General features: G+C 40.2%; 1 protein-coding gene across 1 annotated transcript in view; it reads right to left on the bottom strand.

Annotated features, from left to right (window-relative positions):
• Positions 1 to 7,051: 7,051 nt before the first annotated feature.
• The window catches only part of LOC140924056 (phospholipid-transporting ATPase ABCA3-like), a 46,126-nt gene continuing 31,652 nt past the window's right edge, over positions 7,052 to 21,525 (bottom strand). Inside the window, exons 26-42 of the mRNA XM_073374056.1 lie at positions 21,084 to 21,194; positions 20,446 to 20,540; positions 19,765 to 19,827; positions 18,472 to 18,595; positions 17,650 to 17,718; positions 17,017 to 17,112; positions 16,323 to 16,410; positions 15,920 to 16,023; positions 15,730 to 15,759; positions 15,176 to 15,333; positions 14,347 to 14,413; positions 13,497 to 13,600; positions 12,487 to 12,579; positions 10,753 to 10,826; positions 9,864 to 10,054; positions 9,179 to 9,304; positions 7,052 to 8,504 (exon numbers count right to left, since the gene is read on the bottom strand). Coding sequence (XP_073230157.1) covers positions 8,418 to 8,504; positions 9,179 to 9,304; positions 9,864 to 10,054; positions 10,753 to 10,826; positions 12,487 to 12,579; positions 13,497 to 13,600; positions 14,347 to 14,413; positions 15,176 to 15,333; positions 15,730 to 15,759; positions 15,920 to 16,023; positions 16,323 to 16,410; positions 17,017 to 17,112; positions 17,650 to 17,718; positions 18,472 to 18,595; positions 19,765 to 19,827; positions 20,446 to 20,540; positions 21,084 to 21,194 — 1,680 coding nt within the window. The 3' untranslated portion in view covers positions 7,052 to 8,417. The remainder of the gene's footprint in view (positions 8,505 to 9,178; positions 9,305 to 9,863; positions 10,055 to 10,752; positions 10,827 to 12,486; positions 12,580 to 13,496; positions 13,601 to 14,346; positions 14,414 to 15,175; positions 15,334 to 15,729; positions 15,760 to 15,919; positions 16,024 to 16,322; positions 16,411 to 17,016; positions 17,113 to 17,649; positions 17,719 to 18,471; positions 18,596 to 19,764; positions 19,828 to 20,445; positions 20,541 to 21,083; positions 21,195 to 21,525) is intronic.

Here is a 21,525-nt window from a genome sequence, read left to right on the forward strand (position 1 = left end):
CGCTCAAATTCGAGACAGCTTTGTTGTGAAGTTTTCATCGCATCGCTTAAAAATTTTAGTTGAGTTTAAACGGGCACATTACGCTGGAATAAGCGAATTTTATTTGAGTACAGAAACATTTGGGTTTTCAAATAAATTTTTCAAAAAATAACTTCTGAGTGCATTATTTTGTTCCTCAGTGTTCATTCATAACAGTAGTTCAGAGAACGGTCGAAAAACAACAGCAGGGGTGATGAATGTACCATTAAAATTTTTAACTACTCGCAAAATTTAAACGAGTGCTCGCTTGCTCGTGCTCCCAAAATTTTGCAGTTGCTAGCAAGCTCGCTTTCTTGTCAGTATTGCTCAAAATTTTGTAAATCCTTCTTTGGGTTAAAGTGAATGTAGTTCTGTATGGTGATTAATTCCTATAAATATGGCTATCAAGTTCAGTGGAAATGCACGCGATAAGTGTCAACGATAAATAATAAATTAGCTAATTTAGCTATGTAGGGTTATATATGGTTGCTATATATGATTGTAATTGGTTAGATCTCGATAAGGTGTCACTCAAACTAGCTTCAAAGAACTTAGTGCGCTCTAAATTAAAACCCTGTTTTAAAATCTTTTTTGTTTTATTTTAAAGAAAAGGATTTCCTTATGGATTACTGCAAGCGGAAAATATAAGAAGTGCTCGCTGCTCGCGAGTTGTACTTTCTTAACTGCTCGCTGCTCGCAAAGCATTAAATTTTTTTATCTCGGCTCGTGCTCGCAAAAAAATTGCAGTGCTCGGCATGCTCGCGAATGCTCGCAAAGACCATTCGTCACCCCTAATAGCTTCAGCGCCGGCTGTGTGTCGGCGAATTTCAGTTGCAACTTTGACTTTCATAGCTGGATTCCCCAGACAGATTTCGATACAAAGCTAGTTAATTTCTTTTTAAAATTAGTGTTACCTGTTGTTCTAAAGGATTACAGTCAAATTTTCCCATTTCTACTTTACGTTTATTTCAAAATTGTCACATAGATAAGCTTGATAATTATTTCATTTATTTAGTTTTAGCTTATTTTTTAGAGTCTTTTTAGTTGGTGTTTATAGTTGCAGCTATAGTTTTCCCTCAAAGTTTTTACCCTAATAGAGCGGTTTTCATTTGAGTGTCGAAAAGTAATTGGTTTTGCACTTTCTACACGATGCGATTGGCTTAAAAGATTCGCGCCACCTTTTCATCCAATCAGAAGTAAAACCAAAGCCAATTGTGACGCGCTCGCATGCATTTTCCCGCGCTTTGCGTCAGCCACATGTAATTACTTCGAGTTTTGATTGGTTCAATGTATTTTCTGTGTCCTTTGTGATTGGCCAGAGTAATTACTTTGGTTTTGGTTTTACGACACTCAAACGAAAACCACTCTATTAAGAGCAAGTAGACAGATGCCATGAGAATAACAACAAAAAACGCTTTGCAGTTTACCTGAAGACGGTGAAGAGGGTCCTGAACTGGTAAAATGGGAACTGGGATTGGCCGGTTTTTGCCCCGGGAAAATGGGATTTAAGCCACTGGGACTGGGATTTGGTCAATGGGAATGGGAATAAAATGTCAAAAATGGGAATGGGACAAGAGAGGATAAAGGGGACAGAGAAGGCATCCCCTATACACACCCTATTCCATAGCTAATTTGTCTCGAGTTATTTTTAAGACCACAGATCCCAAGGGGGATTAGACAACAGCCAATCACATAGCGCGAATGTGTTCCGCGTGGATGACCCACGCTCAGAGCCACGCGTCCTTCACGAATTGAGGCAGAAAAAAATGGCGGAAGACGCGGAGAGCAATATTGTTATTCGTTTTGTCGACGAAAACAACTAAAGAGAGATTTCTGCTAAAGCTGTGTCAGCGAAACGGAAATTAAAAAAGAATCGCCCTTCCTCTCTTGTATAGAGCTAACAGTACAGCAGGGAAATCCTTAACACAGTGAATATTCCCTCGGGATCATTTATAATTTACAGTTTGAAGAGAGCAATTTCTGGTCTGATATTTATTCTTTTATTAGTCTTTTATTATTCCACAAAAATAACACGTGGCGTCCTATAATAATAATAATTTAATAACTTCTAGAGCGTTATTTACATTCACTGATCAACAGCGCTTAACAACTTCAAAAAACTACAATAAAATTCAAATTTGTAAAACTAATTACATGTACATGAATATTACTTGCTACTTGCTTTATTGTACAAACGACCGGTTTCAATAGACCGGCGAAATTTCTCATTTTATTAAAGCGCTGAGGTTACGATAACTTCGAGCTAAACTGATTTCACGGGTTGTCAAAGAGTCGAGCGATTCCCTTTTCCCAGGTGAGCGCCGACTCATTTCGCTTCAATATACAGAAATGCTCTCGATCTCTTTACGCTTTCATTGCCTTTCGCCAAACATGTTTTGCATGGCGTTTAGTCATGCGAAACCTCCACGAAACATCCACGCAGCGCGCGAGGTAACTTTATCCCGATTCTAAAAATAACTCGAGACGAATTACCTATGGAATAGGGTGTGTATGAGGGATGCCTTCTCTGTCCCCTTTATCCTCTCTTGGAATGGGATAAATAGTTTGGAACCATGACCAGTCGAGGCATCACTTGTTTCCTGGAGTTAAGAAACGTCAGAAAATTGCTAATGCACCTTGTTCTAGTCAATTTTTAGCATTTTTATCTAGGTTTCCCGCGAATGGCCCCGATTTGCGGTCAACGATATTTGTGTACAGCGGTGCGTGTAAAACCAAAAGTCTACATGGCATGTGTATGATACAAACAACATGGCGGGAGCTACGGCGGGAGCAGAATTGACGACTCGCACTGTTGTCGTAGAAATTAAGTACTTTTGTACTAAAAATGTAGTTATACACACAGAAAACTGCAAATTGAATTTACCGTTGGATTGTTCAACAACTCAGATGGAGAAAAATATACGAAGAATGTGTGGCATAGATGAATCGAGTAGACGAACGGGATTTGCAGATTTTGCTCTCGAAGTGTTTTACATCGACTTCATTGAAGCGGGATGTTCACGAAAAGCCCCCTTCGTCATAAGAACTAAAGATCAATGGGAAATGTTCCAGAAGAGTTCGTGCACTTCACTTTCTGTTAGAGTGATTCAACGTGAAGTCACATTTCAGAAAGGCTCTATAAATATCGATTTACGACAGAACTCGCCGTCTTTGCCAAAAACAGACGACCCACAACCATCTACTTCATCGCAAATTCAACCGCCACAGGAAAGTGCGGAAAGTAACAACAATGAAACTGAGAGTGACAAAAAAGGAAATTTTCCAAAAACGCATCAACGGCTAAAAGAATTGCTGTTATAGACAAAAGAGACTCGGCTGTCGGAAGATGGAAAAATAATAGAATGTATGAGATGTGGAAAAACTCCCAAACTAAATCCTTGTGAATTTGTGGGTCTTTGTTGGGTCGTATTTAGAAGCCGTAATTTAGCCCTTTTGGACCACAAAAGAATAGATGAAAGAAAAGAAAACAATTCTCACTTTATATTGCCATGAGGGTAGTATTTGCTCAACACTGTACAGTAGAATTCACTAAATTTCTAGGACTCCTTGAGCTGTATTCCGGATTCCAGGAGCGAAAACGTCCCAGATTCCAGATTCCACAAGCAACAATTTCCCGTATTTCGGAATTTGGATTCCCTTACATGGGGATATAATAGACATCACAAAGTGTCCCTTGCCCTAATCCTAACCAAAATGCAAACAATTCTGTCAAACATGACGTCATATCGAAAATACAAATAATTTTGTCCAATATGAAGTATCCAAGGTCCGAGTTGTGCATTTCTGGACGTAAGGGGGATTATTTATTTCAATTTTTTCTGAGAGATATAAGGCATGACAACCTGAACCCTTTCATTGGTGCTTGTGTGGAGTCTCCAAATATTTGCGTTATTTCGCAGTATTGCTCCAAAGGCGGTCTTCAGGTAAGCGTGTGACAAAGTAGGCCTACGAAATACAAACTTGTGTGAATGATAAGGCGTTTCGATCTTGTGTAATAGCTTAGCTTTTTTGCAGGATGTTTTCGAGAACGATGCCGTGAAGTTGGACCACCTTTTTAGGGCTTCTCTTGTGTCGGATATTATTAAAGTAAGTCAAACCAATTTGCAGTACATAACTGTTACCACCACCTCTACCACAGTATATAAGCTTCACGTGTCAATTAAGCGGCTATCCTTGGAGAAAAGCAAACTAACCACCGACTACTTGTGACCGTTTAACTAACGCAGGTCAAAACAGAAGTAGGTAATGTAGGTCATTGTTTATAATAATTACCGGTACTTATCCATCGTGGTTTGCTCATTCCTAGGGTATGGCTTGTCTTCAGAGCACGGACATTAAGTCACACGGAGATCTCAAATCGTCCAACTGCCTCGTGGACACCCACTGGATGCTTAAAATTGCCGACTACGGGCTCAATACTTTTAAGGAGAAGCAAACGAAAACCTATCCTTCAGAGCATTCCTATTACAGAGGCAAGTATAAAGACAATTAATTGATGAGTACTTGAACTTTCAGGATGATTCTCCAATAACTCTTGTAAACTGTATAACCACCTTTAATTGGGCTGGTCAGTCACCCTAAATCAATTGGTAGAGGGCATCAGAGCGGTGCCGTGGAGGCTAATGGCCAGGACAATTTAAAGGAGCTGTGTCACGAAATTCATCAAAATTCAAACAGTGGAAAATGATACCAAACTGAGTGAAACATAAAAAGAAGACTGACAAGATCACGAAGTGTTCCTTGACTATTTTTAGGCCCTTGCGTTATAAGAACAGGTGGACTTTCCGCCCATTCATCCACCCCTTTGTTACTGAATTCCTTCTGTTTTTATTTCAGACCTTCTATGGGTGGCACCAGAAATTCTTCGTCTACCACATCGCCCCACCGGGGGGACGCAGAAAGGCGACGTTTACAGCTTCGGTATCATCCTGCAAGAGTTTCACACCAGGGAGGGGCCCTACAGCTCAAGCTATTTGGACCCGAAGGATGATAAAAATTTGCTTTAAAAAATGTTCATTCTGGCATATTTACACATAATACAATGACAGACTAAACAGACTGAAACCAAACGTTCCAAGAAAATTCGTAACAAAAGAAAGCGATAAATGTACGGTGACTGCATCTGTTTGAATATAATGGTTCGCTTTAAAAAGGCCGTTTGGGAGGGGTCACGAAGATTTTATGGCTGTTGCCAACGGTTGTTCGGCAGTTGCCAGTGGCGAAACCAGGCCGGAAGACCCGGGGTACGAGGACTCCAGGGGCTCCAGGCGGGACTCCGTGGGGGCTTACTCAGGTGGGAATTGTAACCTAGTTAAGACAGATTTTTTTGGACCCTCCTTATCAAGAATTCCTGGATGCGTCCCTTATAGAGAAAGGTTCCGATATATATCACGAGATTTTGGATTTTTCGTAAACTTCAGGGTCTTGAAATTTACTGGGTAACATCAAAGTAACCTTTGTTTCACTTCGAATTCTTTAGAAATCGTAAACAAAGTACAGTCTGGTGAGTTTCCTCTATTTCGCCCGACCGTATCAAAACTGATTACTTAAGTTTAGGAGCTGCGTGAATTGATGAAACAATTATACTAAAGAATCTGGAATAATTAGACACGTAGCTTCGCACCCTCGGGGGGCAGGGGGGGGGGGGGGGCGGGGGTGGATTCTCGAATATTTTAGTCATCCACACTGTAACAATCACAAGATTTATACTAAGATAAAAAGTTTAAAATAGCACAACTCTTGATCCTGTTTTGTTTAGCTTTTGTTTGTTTGTTTTTTCAATGGCTCATCCATGCTATTTTCCAAAAGTTTATAATTAAAGCAGTTTTGATCAAATAGTTAATCTACGCTCTACGGATGGCCATTTATTTCGGAAATTTTCCTTGTGCCTTAAGTTTTCATTTCTTTAATTATTGACAAAAAAGGTCAGATAGCAGTTTCGCAAAAACAGTCACAAGAGCATGATAGCCACAAAAGCCTGCGGCGCGAATCGATCGGTAGCAATTTGAACTGGAAGAGAATTATGGAAAAATATAAATAATTTTTCTTTCTCCCCTTTTGGGCTTTTCAGGGATAATGAACAAATAATTCAAACGGAACATAACAAGGTTAAAAATCCCAACTGGACGGAGGCGAACAGGTAGGCTAATTTACAGGCATGGCCGAAAAGTTGAACTCGGGACTACCATGTTAGCGGTCAGGGCGAGACTTGGAACACAGGGCCTCCAGATTCCAAGTCCAGCGCTCTAACCGCTCGGCCACGCTGCCCCCAAAGATTAAAGTGTAGGGCGTTAATAATTGCAATCGCTTAATGTGTATAAAAACTTCAACAATTCTCCCTGTGATTGTTTCCATTCGTTTCCCCACCAGTAGATAAGGAGAAGAAGCTACAGCAACGTTCTGTCATTCCCAGTTACAGTCTACTCCTTTTATAGTGTACACTGTAGGGTGCAATAGCAACACGAACAATACAAAAAATGCTTCGAGATTTGGAATTGGAAACGTTCCCATTTTACAGGGAACAAGTTGTACATTGGAGGCCATCATTGTACGATAATGTATTGGAATTATAATTTGCTGGAAATTCTGATCTTAGCCATTTTAGTCTTCATTGTCTCATAAGTGTATTTACATAAAATCCCTGAGTGTGAAAGGATTTTAGAAAAGCCAGAAACAACAACAACAATTATAATAACAAAAAATATTTGACATAGACAAATTGTCTATTCGTCTTAAACAATTTAAAGTGAAGTTCTAAAGGTTACTTGTTCTTTAACATATTTTGTTAATGTAGTTGGATAAGACCGACTTACCAAATGAAGAGGCTGTTTTTACCGACAGGAGGCAACTTTGATAACAAATCTATTTGTTATTAAATACACAGAGTATTTTCACAGACTGTGTGACGAGGGGGTTAGTTTTTTTTTATCCCCCTGCACCTCCCTCCCCCCCCCCCCAAAAAAAATATATAAATATAAAATCCTTCACAACGCGTAAATTGACTAAAAAATCATTTATTCCTAGCTTTCTATAAACGTAAATAAGTTTCATTTAGAATGCGTACTAAGATTACATTTTAAAATTATAAAATAATAACTAAAAACAAACAAGAATATATATATTTTTATTCTATTACGTTCAGCTTTTATCTTTCATATATATTTATTTTAATTTATATCTTCAGTATATGTAGTTGAATATATCCTTTCTTATGTTTATATAAGATAATTTTGTATAACCTCAAAATCAATAAAGAAAATCCCGCCTCAGGATACCACAATACCAGTCTTACTCTAGACTTAAGGATCAACGGGGATGATAGTATCATCCAAAGAAACATGATTTGATTGTATTCTTAACAATGAATCTTTGTTTATATATTTATAAAATAACTAAGATGGTACGTGCGTTCTGATTGGTTAAAAACCTATGCCTCATAGAAAACTTAAAGTTATTTTATAAAAGCGATAGACCACACTTTCTTGGGATGTTGGGAGAACACTCGAAAAGCGTGTAAATCACGAGCCGAAGGCGAGTGATTTATAAGTTTTTCTCGTGTACTCCCAACATCCCGCGTGGGTTATCACGCCGGTAAACCCATAAAAAGAGTGGTCTATTGCTTAAATATATTTTAACTTTTCGAAGCGCCTCTACAATTTAAGGTCCACGCACATGTTCAACGCACCGGCGAAAGTAGGATTTCAGAACTCACTCATGATGTATTAAGCCGCAACCCGCGCAAGGGCGGCCATGTAGAATTCACAGAACTATTGTTGAAGTCGTTTTATCAACACAGTCGTTACGACCTGACGATCTTACATATTCTATATATTTATTATACACTTATTCTGTAATCACTTTATGTGTAATTCAGGTGAGAAATTGCAAGTTGAAGTTATAAAAAACCATTAATCTATTTTCAGTTTCAAGAAACAGTTATTGTGAAGCGTTTTTGAGCTTTAAGTATATATATAGTATAAGTATACCTAAAATCACCATCACCATCATCATAAATAATATCATTATATTGAGCATTATACACAAGAGCCCACGGCAATAGTCTTCACTATTACCACTTGTTTATGACGTGTACCCAGAGAAAAGGGTTTAAGCTAAAGTATATTCACAAAAACATTAAAAGTACAAAACCACAGTAACGCAGGCAATCAGGACAAATTTTAAGAGTTGGGACTCTTTCCAGACATGAGTATCCTGCATTCTATATGTACCACTGGTTTCCTTCGTTGCGTTACTTTTTCTTTTTATCTTCAAAGCACCAACACTATTTATCATCTATTTTTTGGTTACTTAAAATTGCTTCTAATTTGGAACTTTTATTGCTTGGTACTCAGGGACTTCAGCAAGCATTGATTACCTATTTACCGACAGCAAGGAAAACACATGCACTTTCGCTTGACTGAAGTGCGGTCTTCTGAGTGCTGCTCTTTGGCAAAATTGATGAAAACCTACCAAGAAAAGCCGAGAAATAATAAGGCCACATCCCACAAATGTGACCTGACCGGGCCTCTAATATGCTCAAAAACGATGTTCATCAGTGCCAACTCTCAGACCCAGTATTTTATAATCTTTATGACTGGTAATAACCAAAGGCTAAAGAGAGCGGGCGAGTTTGATCGAAGGTCAAAACGCCCTTGCTCCAACGCTAGTGCTTTGCGAACGTTTCACCTGATAAAACGAATGCTGGGTACAGACGTGTCATGCATGCGTAGCAACCTGTCGCCCGCAATTATAATCTTATTTATTTACGTAATTAACGCAGCGTCGCCATAGATGGCCATTGAACCCGCGTTATTTACCCAGGCAATCCTGGAACTTAAAACTCAGGCGTTCTCTCAGTTAAAAAAAGTAAATAAACACGCATTAAAGTCAAGATTGAGTTTTGGAAAATTGAGAAGACTGGTAAATACATAAAAAGATACATAATGATTTAAAGATAACACATCCACCTAGTGGTTCTTCGTCTACCATAACTGATCGAAATGGAAGTTGGTAGTTTTAGTTTTTGAGGAGAGGGAAAAACGGGAGTACCCAGAAACCCCGGGCCACATTGTACGTGAAAGGCAAGTGCTCTCACCAGTGTGCCACTCTTGCTCCTCAAAAATGAGCTTAACAACTTTACCTGTTCTAGTGTTGTCTGGCTGATGCTGTAATCCACAATGTTCAACGCACTTCTATTTCTTTCAAGCTGACCAAAGATGTATGACCAGCTCAGAGCTTCATTAACTATCTGGTAATGCAAGATTCCCTAAAAGAAACAATGCGCAAACCATTACAATTCTAAAAAGTAGAACTTCATGCAATGGAAATTTAACTGAAGAACACGAACTTCCTGATTTTCGCGGTTGCTTGGTTCAGTATAGTATTGATTGAACGGTCAAACCTGTATTAAGCAGACACCTCTATTAAGGTGGCTTGATGGGGTTTTTCAGAGTCAATACCTTCCAAGTTTGAGCATAAACCACGTCGTCATTAACAAAGATTTGAAAAATTACCACCGCGGCTGTATCAGATGAAGATGAAAATTTGTTATGATCAGGGTTGCAATGAAATCGGAGTTGATATAGCAACGAAATGACGCCATTGCCTATTTTACTTAGAGCTGTATTTCTCGGCACTGAGAACTGTATTAAGCGGGCTGCTGGTTATTCCCCAAGGGTGTCCGCTTAATACAGGTTTGGCTTCCTAAGAGTAAAATTGAGCTCAGTCAGGACTTGAGTAGTCTTCAACATAGCCGTGTCGTCACGCAACACTTCTCCAGGGACACAAAGAAGGCTTCGAAGGGGACTGGGATTTGCGCGACTTACACTGTGACTGTCCATAAGAGTTGCTCCGCCAAAGGCACTGGAAACAAACTGCATGACTCTGTTAACAGCATCTATTGCCGCGGCGGAATCAGGGTTGTCCAATTGAGCCGTTGGATTGGCGAAGACCTGGGGCTGGCTTGAAGGAACAGCATGGGGACTTTGAAAGGCGGGTACAACTTCAACACGATTTACTAGAAGTAACAAACAGAAGACATTTCTAAAAGAACCTGACTTAGAAAAGGGGAGCAAGTGCATCCTCTGGGACAAAAAAAACCTGGACTAAATTTCCCAACAAAATGGGGAGATAACAATTGTTTGTCGCAAATATTGTGACATGTAGAGGATATATTCACCCTTCTTCTCCCAACAGCACCTAAAATTAGATTTTAAAACAACACTATTTTTTTTAGAAATTCTAAAACACAAAATTCCACGCACTAACTCTATGTCAGAAATTCTAGCGCAAGTTATTTTGGAATGTTTCTCATACGTTCTTAACGATCAAGGCTGCGCCTTTGATTTCCGTTCATTGGCTCCGTTAATAGTTACCACTGATTTACCTACACTACATGTTTCCACAGTTAATTTTGAAGTTCAATGTATTAACCTACGATTAAAGGCGACCCTAGCGGGAAACGTGTGGGCAAAATACTTCGGGAAACCACAAGTTTCTACACACTGATACTATACTGAGGAAGTTTTCAATTCGTTGAATCCGTTAACATTATCAACCAATTCATTTACTGGGATCATTATACTTTTCTGGGAAACTGCCCACCTGCCCCTCCCCTAAGCCAACCTTTTGCCCTAAGTGAGAAGTAAGTGTTAATGTTGGCTAAGGGGAGGGGTAGGTGGGCAGTTTCCCAAAAAGGTATAATTTTTACTTTACCTTCAGAGCCTGTGAGCGAGACCGTAGGTTGGTGGTTACCGACCTTAACCATCAATGTATACCCTCTTCCAAATCTGGTGAATAAAATAACGGATGATTTTAACAAGAAGAGCAACGGCCGATCTGAGTTTGAACTCGATGGGAAATTAAGAACAAGAGAGAAAGAATAAACTAAGACATCAAAAGCTCCCCATCTACAGGCTTATTTTATACGAAAGATTCCTTACAACGTAGTTAAAGCTTTGTATAATAAGGGAGGCATTCTATTCACGCTCACTGAACATAGCGCAAAAATATCGTAAGGGTTTGGGACGTGTTTAACCTGCAACATACCAAATTAAACTCATTTGCTCTGTCAATCAGTAGTAAGAACCTTCTAGATAGATAGATAGATAGATAGATAGATAGATAGATAGATAGATAGATAGATAGATAGATAGATAGATAGATAGATAGATAGATAGATAGATAGATAGATAGATAGATAGATAGATAGATAGATAGATAGATAGATAGATAGATAGATGCTTTATTGTCTTAATACCTTGCAGCCATAGGCTAAATTACGAAAGACATTACAATAAAAGGACATTACAATAAAGACATTACAATAAAAAAAAATAATAAATAAAAAAAAAAAAGTATATAAAATATAACAATAAAAAGGTAAAAGGTATAAAATTGCTACTATAACTAACTAATTAAACACTACTAAGCGCAGAAAACGTGACTAAAAATGGTGCAGCGAGGTAATGGTACTCAGGAACGGAATGGCTCAGAACAGAGCTTGCAGGGCTCGAAAAAGAACTCCCGTCCGGTGGTCCGGGATACAGCGGTCAGCGGTCAGGGGTCAGCGATGATGATGGCCGCGTCTTTCGAAGCTGGCTAGTTAAGTGTTATTTGTTGCCTTTTTTGTGTGTTTAAATAATTTAGTTTTTCGTGTAAGAGTTGCTGTTGGTGTGCAACATACCGAATTAAAATCATTAATTTTGCTCTGTCGATCAGTAGTAAGAACATTCTACCTTGGTGCATCGAGGTAACGGTACTCAGGAAAGGAATGGTTCAGTACAGAGATTGCAGGGCTCGAAAAAGAAGTCTCGTCCGGTGGTCCGTGATACAGCGGTCAGCGGTCAGCGATGATGATGGCCGCGTCTTTTGAAGCTGGCTAGTTTAGTGTTATTTGTTGCCTTATTTGTGTGTTTAAATAATTTAGTTTTTCCTGTAAGAGTTCCTGTTGGTGTCTTTTATTTGAATATGTCAAAGAAAGGAAAGAAGCAAGACGGAACGATTTCCCCCTTTCTATTCGCAATAAATAATCGAAAATCCTGTTCGAAAAGGCACTTAAAAATATTATCTTGCTCAATATTGACTTTTGTGCGTGTCAATCAATCAGTCAATCTTGTTAAAGGGCCATAATTAGTTTAACTATAACGTGCCCTTCTCCATTCTAAATTTTTTTGTTGCTATTATGTACTTATAGTTTAAACAGCCTTGTACTAATTAATATTATACAACTGATGTATTATCTATAGGATGGAGTAAAAATACAATACAATACAAGTAGATTTTCTTGCTGGAAAAGCAAATTTTAAAGCTCACTTGCCCGATGGACAAGTGTGCAGGAAAGTTATCCTCTAAGCACGTAGTTGCCCCGGGCAGGAAAAAATATGAGAGCTGCTTGCTCAAAGGCCGTGCTGGACTTCAAGAATTTTTCAAGCCCCGAGCTTGCCTTACCTGCTCTTAAGATGCTGAGTGGAGCCAAGACATTTGAAGTGTCCGTTCACCATAATCGCCAGTCTTGTACAAAGAGCCTCGCACTCTTCCATGCTGAAAGAGAAAGCCACGTCAACATTTTAACCGCTAAGATGCTACAAATTTAAGTCTGTGCATAACAAAAAATAAACTAACAAAACAAAACAAAATTTCTTTAAATCCTCAGCCTCACTGGTACGTAATTATTCCATTCTTAGCCTGCAAACAAGCGCTCTCGGCCATGCCCGGCGAAAACCGCTAAAACAGCGAGGATATTTCAGTCTATTGTTTTGAAGTTCATTTTTTGAACAAACAGGAGGTTGGCGTCTGAAGCAAACCAATACACGAAGTAAACTATATTTTAGCACTCCAAATTGCGATCGCACTAATACGTTCTATTCTAAATAAGCAAATCGGCGAAATGCTGGTGCATAGTGCGTCCACTTGGTATTGAACAAAAGACACTGGAACAGTCTGGCTTAACCAAATACCCAGCCCAAACATGTGCTTAAAAGAATTTGTACGGTATTTCAAGGCGTATATTTGTTCCTGGTTTCCCTGTTCACGAGTATCAATCTGTTTCGGTAGCATGTGCAACTCGTATAGGGACCTTAAGATCCGAGGATGGCGACGGCAGCGAACAAGTCACTTAAATTAATTAAGTTAATTCGGGTTCTTTCAATCTTCATCGCGATTATTCCAACTCACTCACTTTGTCAAAAACAGGCGAACTCTCCAGGAGTTGAATTCCTAACAACCGTGATACATAAGTTCAGAAAGAGAAAGACAATTTCGTCGTGACTTCTTTACGTCCTCCCTAAAACGTGAAATTAGACATTTTCACGCCGTAGCCGTGCGGTGATGGCAAAGAAATGAACAAAAAAGTGTGCTGCACGTGCAAAGATCTCGTTTTGCTAATCTTAATCTATTGCTCTTTTAACGTTCTCGTTGCCCTCGCCGTCGTCGGATCTTAAGGTCCCTGATGCGCGTACCTGTGTGACGTCAGCACGATGGAGCGTCCGTCTTTCAAGACACCGGTCAATGTATCCCACAGAAAGCGTCGGGCAACTGGATCCATACCAGTGGTGGGTTCATCCTACAAAACAAACAATGAAGCATCCCTTGCAGCTTGCCATTCACGTGGTACAAAACCGCCATGCTGGGATGCAAACGTCGCACTGGGGCAACGCAAGACCAACAAAAGGCATACATAATTTTAAATGGTAATTTCCCTTTTTTTTGAAGATCCAGACAGGCATTAGCAGAGTCCAGGGAGGAAGCCTTGAAACTCTTTCCCGTGACTCCTGCTCAAAATTCTTTTCCTTTTTCACTGGATTCGCCAATTCTTGGCAGGGTAACCACAACAGCGTGAAGCAAATTACTGCGGGCCCGTGACAGTCCCCTTCCCCTGTAACAAACAGACCACACCACAGGGGTCTAGCACCGGTCTCCTACTTTTTTTAACAGCACTGGGGGTTCTGTAACGTGCAATTGACGTCATCACCCAATGAAGCGATCATCTGACCTAGGATAAAGTCTTAGATTAAGGCCAGCATGATCTCCCTAGTCTTTTTTTTTGTTGGTGGTCCGGCTAGGGTTTGAACTTGCGACCTCCCGCTTGGTAGATCGGCGCTCATCCCACTGAGCTAACCGGGCAGAGGTTTTTTATTTTTTTCATTTCTTTAGACTGACCTAAAAGACTCAAGCTTTGACTATCCGTAGCTGCCAGCTCATGGATTCTAATCCGGCTAAAGGGTCCACTTTTGTCCTCCAAAGGCAGAACAGTCAAAAAAAGAACCACAATACGATGTACAGTTTAATTTACCGTGCAAAGGTGCTTACCAGGAATATAATTGGTGGATTTCCAACCAAAGCAATTGCTGTACTCAGCTTTCGTCTGTTGCCACCGCTGAAAAACAAGACAAAAACAAATGATAAGTGCACCTCACTCTGAAAGGCCTTTAACAACAAAAGGAAAAAATGAAGCCTCGATTATACGGAGAAAAGCGTGTCACGGGTTGAAGGGTCACTCGCCTACTCGAGCTACCCTGGGCTGGACAACTTTTCCTAAATCTCCTTACAAAACTTGGCGAACAGTTTACATGAGAAAAAAAAGGGATGGCTAGGCTAGAAGAGTGAGCCAGCTTGGCGGGTAAATAAGTTTTGATGGCACAGTGTAGGGTTCCCCTCCTAGCCGGGCCAACGTTTCTCGCCCAGCCGCATCAACGCGGCCAAGGCGAGACTATCAGAGAATGCGCCAGCATTGTTGGCTCCAGCAAAGAGGTCACCTTTTTCCTTCACGCTACAACCAGTTACAAAAATGTTGAGACACTCCCACGAAAAAACAACCTTTCATGCTTCAAATCGCTGCTAGTCACAGGTCTGTGAGATATAACTCTGACCTCCCTCCTCCCTCCCATTCAAAGTTGTTCCTCCAAGTTTTGAGCATGTCTTGTAATGCTAGCAACTTTGATAAAGGGGTGGAGGGGGGATCACAAGCACAAGACCATCGACAGGCCATTTATGCCAAAATACGGTACAGTGTCTCAAGAACTTTTGCAAATGGTTGTAACTTACGTTGACTCGGCTAGGAGGGCTCTTTCCCGGCACAACTTTTCTCCACGTTATCGAGGCCTAACGCAAAAGACAATCACTAAGACCAAGGGTGTACCTGTAGTTTCCACACAGAGAGTCCGCCCACTTCTCCAGACGCAGAAGATGAATAATGTCTGAAACAATGCCTTTGATCTTCTCGTCTCGAACTCCACGCAACCGAGCATACATGGTTAGCATCTCCCGTCCAGTCAGAAGTTCGATTAGAGCGTCGAACTGAAATCAAAAACAAACGAGAAAGGTAAAGTTTATGCATGGATACGATTTTTATTTAAAATCTCTCCATTCACTTCATTCAGGCTTGAAATGTGTCTCCCAATGTTTTAAAGATTTTCTGTGCATAGAGTGCTATAGAGTGCTCAGCAAGATTATATTTAGTTCCTGGCAGAGAAAGCAAAATGAAAATGTAACAATATACAATGTATTGTCCCTTTATTCAGTAGCAAGTGCTATATGAGTCCTCTCGCCGCCGTTTTTAAGTCGCCACACAACACTACTGTGCGGAGAACCGTTGCGTGACGACACAACAAACGGCCCCAAAGGAGACTAGTGCCATATAAGCGCCGATAAACATTCGTAAGAAAAATTTAAATAATTCAATAAATTACATACCTGAGGACAGTAACCAATTCTCTGTTGAACCTGTTAAAAACACGAAAATTTTAAGTGGCAGGGCAAACAAAATTAAAAACTTGTACTCTCTTATAAAGAGAAAAAATCAGCGATCATGGTAAACTCGAGAGTGAACTATCGTCTGCAAGAAAAGAAAGGTAAACATGTAATGGATAGAATGACATAGTACCTGCTTCAAATTTGATTGGATGTTGAATCCATCCAGGTAAGCAGTGCCCTCCGTTATGCTAAGGTCTCCTGTCAGCATGCTAAATGTCGTTGTCTTACCCGCACCTTCAAAAATATTGATCAATGACCGGTCAATATCGGGCAGTACATAATATTGACCAATCAATAGCTGATCAATATAATATCCACCAATCAATAGGTAGCACGTCAGTCTCGACTGATTGCTTCATTTCACAAATACGATAAATCTGTACGGACTTTACAATGATAAAGCAACCCTCCTGGTACTTAATAAAATTTTGTTCGTTAAACCACAGCTTATAATGTATGCATTTAAAATAAATCGTCTAGTCCAACCATTTGATAGGAAGGGACACTATCTAGCTCTGCAACGGTTCACCTACCGTTTATACCAAGGAGACCAAAACACTCTCCACGTGGAATACCAAGACAAAGATGATCAACTGCAGCTACGTGTGTACCTCGATATACCTGTGAACAGCCGCAAAAAGAAGTCAAATGTGAATTATAGGGTTCAATGTAATTAAGCTTGGTTAACTACTTAGAGCAAACGCGCTTGGTGTTGCAGAGAAGCGTAGTGTTCGTGTGTTTTGGTACCCTGGCTGCCCTTTTAGGTTAGCATTATGGCACTTTCCACTGTTGCGCCACTGGGCCTTCGGCAGTTGAAAGAGCAACGGTATTCTCGCGCGGTTAATGCGTACATTTCCACTCGGGCTCGTAGTTTATATATAACACTCCTCAGTGCTCGAGGCGATTCGCTGTGATTGGACTTTTTGATGCTTTTCTACTCCTCCAACCCCCACCCCCCGTAGCTTCAGGTTTCGTTTACTCAGTTGCTTTCCTCCAAACATCCACTGAGCCTGCAGTCTTAGTGGGACATGCCAGGGTTTGGGCTGGGTGTGGCGGGCGGGCTGTGTTGCCGGGTTGCGGGTAATGGAGGCTTATAGGGAGTTCTACCGACCAGGATTTGGGTTGTCAGTAACAGGCATATGCATCGAAACGCTTGATACAAATTAATGCGTAGAGAAGTACCCGTGGGCTATTTTTACCATACATTGAATTGACTGTATGACAAACCTTTGTTAAATCTTTGAGTACGACAGCCTCAGCTTCAACCGCATTACCTTCTTGGGCAGACAATATGCGAACACGCTCGTTAAAAACGTCTTTGTCCTGTTTTAAATAAACAAAAATAATTAAAACAAATACAAGAGTAGTAGATAAGGACAAGGAAGTACGTCAGGATCATGAACTGCATGGACGTGGCAATGACGTTATACCCTCTGTGGTGCTAAATTTGAGTCATTTACTGTATGTAGCGTTTAAGGGAAAATTTTCAAATTATTTGTGGATTAAGCGATTTGTATGCGTTTTCCTCTGTCGAACGCAATAAATAGAAAACTTTGAGCAGCATTTGGCAAAGAAGTTGTATTTAAAAAACTTAAATAATAAAGCGAAAGTTAACTACAAGCATCAATACAAAGACATTTTGCCACAATTAGCCTGTGATTAAATGACTTTAAGTTGATCATATCCATCGTGAAATCACACACATCGTCAAAATAGCTATGGTTTTGGAAGCAGACAATAAAAAAAGTCAAGTGCCTAAAAACACCAGTTTATATACTTCAATTCAAAGCTTTTTTTCAGCATTGATCACGGTATAGAAACATTTACAAACACTGAAAATAAAGTCCGGTAATATTACACCTCTCCTTCCTTTCTCCTCATTTGGGGCTCTGGAGAGATCTTAACCTTTGCACTGATAAAAAAGTTCATCTGTGAAAGAAACCACGAGAAAAAATAAAGTTAATTTAAATGAAATTAATAGGACAACAAACCCCAAGAATTAAAGCCAAATCAGGTGTCTCAAAAAACAAAATCAGTTTAGACAATGTATGTGGATAAAAAGAAAACATAATTTCTCAGACGCTCTCTGACAGCAAAAAGTAAACCAAACTACTTAAGTTGGCGAAACTGTGCAATATATCAAGGCTATAGTAAAAAAGCTAAACAGCTACTAAAAAAACTCAAAACATCGTGACCATCGTTCACAATCCCACAGCCACCATCTTTTACTAAAAATGATAACCAAAGCGAAACATTCATAATATTGGGGAAGCACGCGGTTTACTTGCAACAGCCAAGATTATGTAGTTACAGAAAATATCCATACACGCCAACGAAGGACAAAGGATATTCTGAGGGGAGGGGGGAGGGGGGTCCAAAAGGCGGCGATATCCCCAAGGGGAAGGAGATGGCATAGATTGAAGTATAGTGCATTAGCATTTTTGACAGAAATATTCTTTCCCGGGGATATCCAACCAAGTGGGAAAATCAGGGGTGATGGGCTATGACATTTACAACGGGTTGGGTCGTCGAAACAAAAGTGCCTTCGGGGGATATGGATATTTTCTGGAAATAAGCATTTCACCGTGCGAAATCAAGAAGGCAGCCTTTTAAAAGACGTGTTCGCACTTAACAATCGCACGAAAAAATAGGGCATGACGGACAGTCTGGCGAAATGTTTACCTCAATAAGAAGAATGAATAGGAACAAAACAATCGCCTCCACGAACATGTACAATGTAGCCTGACCCACCCCCGGACGGTCCCAATCAAGAACATTTTTTGTCCACGTGCAAGAAATGCCAGTTCTGCAAAGTCAATGACAGGTTTAAGGTAAGAGTAACAATAATTCCTTTGCAGAAATTGGTCACGTGCTTAGATACCACTTAGCTACGGCTCTCTGGATGGTACGCCATCCAAGCGTTCGTTCCAATCACAAAGCTTTGATTGCGATCGAGTCAGTGAGCCATTCCTGGCTAGTTAGGAGAGCAATGGTGACGCAGTGGTGAGAGCACTCGCCTCCAACTAATGTGGCCCAACTTTAAAGCTCAGGATCGAAGCCATATGTGGGTTGAGTTTGTGTTGGTTCTTTCCTTTATTCCGAGAGGTTTTTCTCCGGGTACTCTGGTTTTCACCTCTCCTCAAAAACCAATACTTCCAAATTCCAATTCGATCTGGAACGCGCGGACACCCTTAAACGAGTTTTTAAGAACTCCTTAGTGCTTCGTGGGTAAACAAATTACAATTTACAGTTTTTTTAATTCTTATTTTTAATTATGTTGAAAATTAACCGAAATGACTGGGCAAGAAGGCCAAAAGAACGTTTAAATTAACCTAGGAAGGCTTCGACTGATAACATTCAAAGCTTTGTGATGGCTTGCCATACAGCAAACCCCCTCCCGCGGGTGGGGGGGGGGGGGGTACTTCCCTATATAAGTCACATGGGTATGTGCCGCCCAAAAGGGCACGGTGTTGCGCCGTTTTGGTCTCAAAACAGGTATAGACTTTGTTCATTTTGGTCTGGAATCGGATATGGTTTGCAAGGGAACTAGGGGAATGCACGAACGTATTTATTGTTTCATTCCAAATGAATAAGAAAGAAAGAGAAATCTGCGAATTCGAAATGAATTTTAAGAAATAAATTTTGTTGCTGTTCTAATCTAAGTAATGATGACATAATTTCTTAAAGGCCAGGTCTGAGAATGGATGTGAAAAAGACCGGCATTTTTTGAGGGTCAGGATTTGGAGAACCGGGCGGCACACCCCCAGCAAGAATTCCCAGGAGTCCCCCCCTCCTCCCCCCCGCCCCCTATCGAACCATTACTAAGTGAAATCCAAGCGTGTGCAAAGGAGCTAATTACTAGAAATGAATCTCGAGAAGTGGGTTTATCTAAGTTTTAAGCGCATGTGAATTTATTTCCAAAGCAAATTTAATATAAAAGGCACTAAACAAATGAACAGGGGATTGTTTACTTACTCGGGGTGGCAGTATTTTCGATTCACATTGTTTTGGCTGATGTCCATGATACTGGCAGAAAGGCTGTTATTAAACGAAAACAGAGAATGTTTATAATTACTTAATTTATAGTGCCCTGACCTAAAGATTTTAGTATTTTTTTAAACTGAGTACAAGGGGCCCAAGCTCGAAATATTTTTAAATGACCATAGAAAAATGGGTTTTATTGGAACCAGTTAATTGCTCTTTCTATAGGTCTCTAGGCCTTTCCATTCGAGAGAGCAAACTGGTTTCCACAAAACTCATTAAATGGCCATATATCGGCTTGAAAACCAAACAGTTAAGAAGGAACATACAACTTAAGCGAGGTTAGCCGATTTTTATTTAAATCCTTTCACATCCGTAGGCTACACAAACAATTATTTATTCTCCCATACAAATCCTTATATTTTGAACGTTACCCAACAGTGCTGATGGTCATATTTCGAGCTTGGGCTACCTGTGTTACAACGAGAACCCATGCGATTTAAACTCAACCTGGCATTTTTAGATTTTCTTTTTGTTTTGAAACGTTCAAATTTCCCGCCAGATTTTCACATTTTCTCTCCGATATGACTCTTCCGTTTAGTCTTACAGGAGACGAAGAATATGAAAAAAGACCAAAAAATAAAGGTAAATATGTCAAAAAAAAGGCAAACTTACGAGTAGGTTGGAAAGAACAAACCGATATAGTGAACAATATCAGCATCGTCTTTCTTGCCGTTCAGAGTTAGGATATTGTTTGTTATCAGAAATGCCTAAAATGAAAAAAGGAAAAATCATTGTTATGTCCCCACAACACCAAAATTACTTCATATTATTAATTGACGAAGTGGGGGGGGGGGGGGGGGGGATGGTGGGGGGAGACCGCTGGTTGTATCGAAGGCCGAGTTACAACCACTTAGAAGAAGTCCTTTTCAGCTAAAAAGACATTTAATCTCATGCATGCAAGGGTCAGTATGTCTCTGCTGATTTTTCCACAAAAATACTCCGCATCTCAACTTGGATGACTTCGAAAATACTAAGTGCTTTTTAGCTTTAGGCTTCATGATGTTGTTGCGTTCATTTTCGAACGTGAAAACTGGCCGCGTTTCTCTCGCACTGGATGGTGGTAACACAACTGTCCAGCATGCTTTGATCACATACTGTTCTATCACGTGCGGGGTACAATTACTGAATTGTATCACGATCGGGATGCATTCGAATTTTGTCAAGGTCACTTGACCGAGCATCAACCAATGGTAGTCCCTGTTTAGTTGAGTAAATTCAACTATATCATCTATAAAGGTGACTGGTCTTACCATACTGACAACAGACAGGACAAAAACGGTCGTCGCATAGGCTGCAAGCGGCCCCTTGAACAGGAATGAAACCAAATAGACGAATGGCAGCATACACAACCCTAAAAGAAGCTAAAATAAAGGAAAACAGAAACTCAGTTTTGTGTACTGAGTGAGCAGTGCATTGCATTATTTCAGGGCAAATCCATTGTCAAGAAGAGCTAACTTGATAGAAATAACTTTCAACGGGAACTATTTTTCTAATGGATACAAAATTGAATGTACTAGAAACACGAATAATGCCCCGTCCACATGAATCCGGATAAAAAAAATATGCGGTTTCAAACACGTGCGGATTCGTGTGGAAATGGCCAAAACTTCCGTGGGTCGCCATTTTGAACTACGAGAACGTCAATTAGTGCCGCCCGATGGCTGAAATCGACATTCTTTAAATGACACCGCG

The sequence above is a fragment of the Porites lutea genome, chromosome 14 (assembly GCF_958299795.1).
Source record: "Porites lutea chromosome 14, jaPorLute2.1, whole genome shotgun sequence".
Classification (NCBI taxonomy): Eukaryota; Metazoa; Cnidaria; class Anthozoa; order Scleractinia; family Poritidae; genus Porites; species Porites lutea.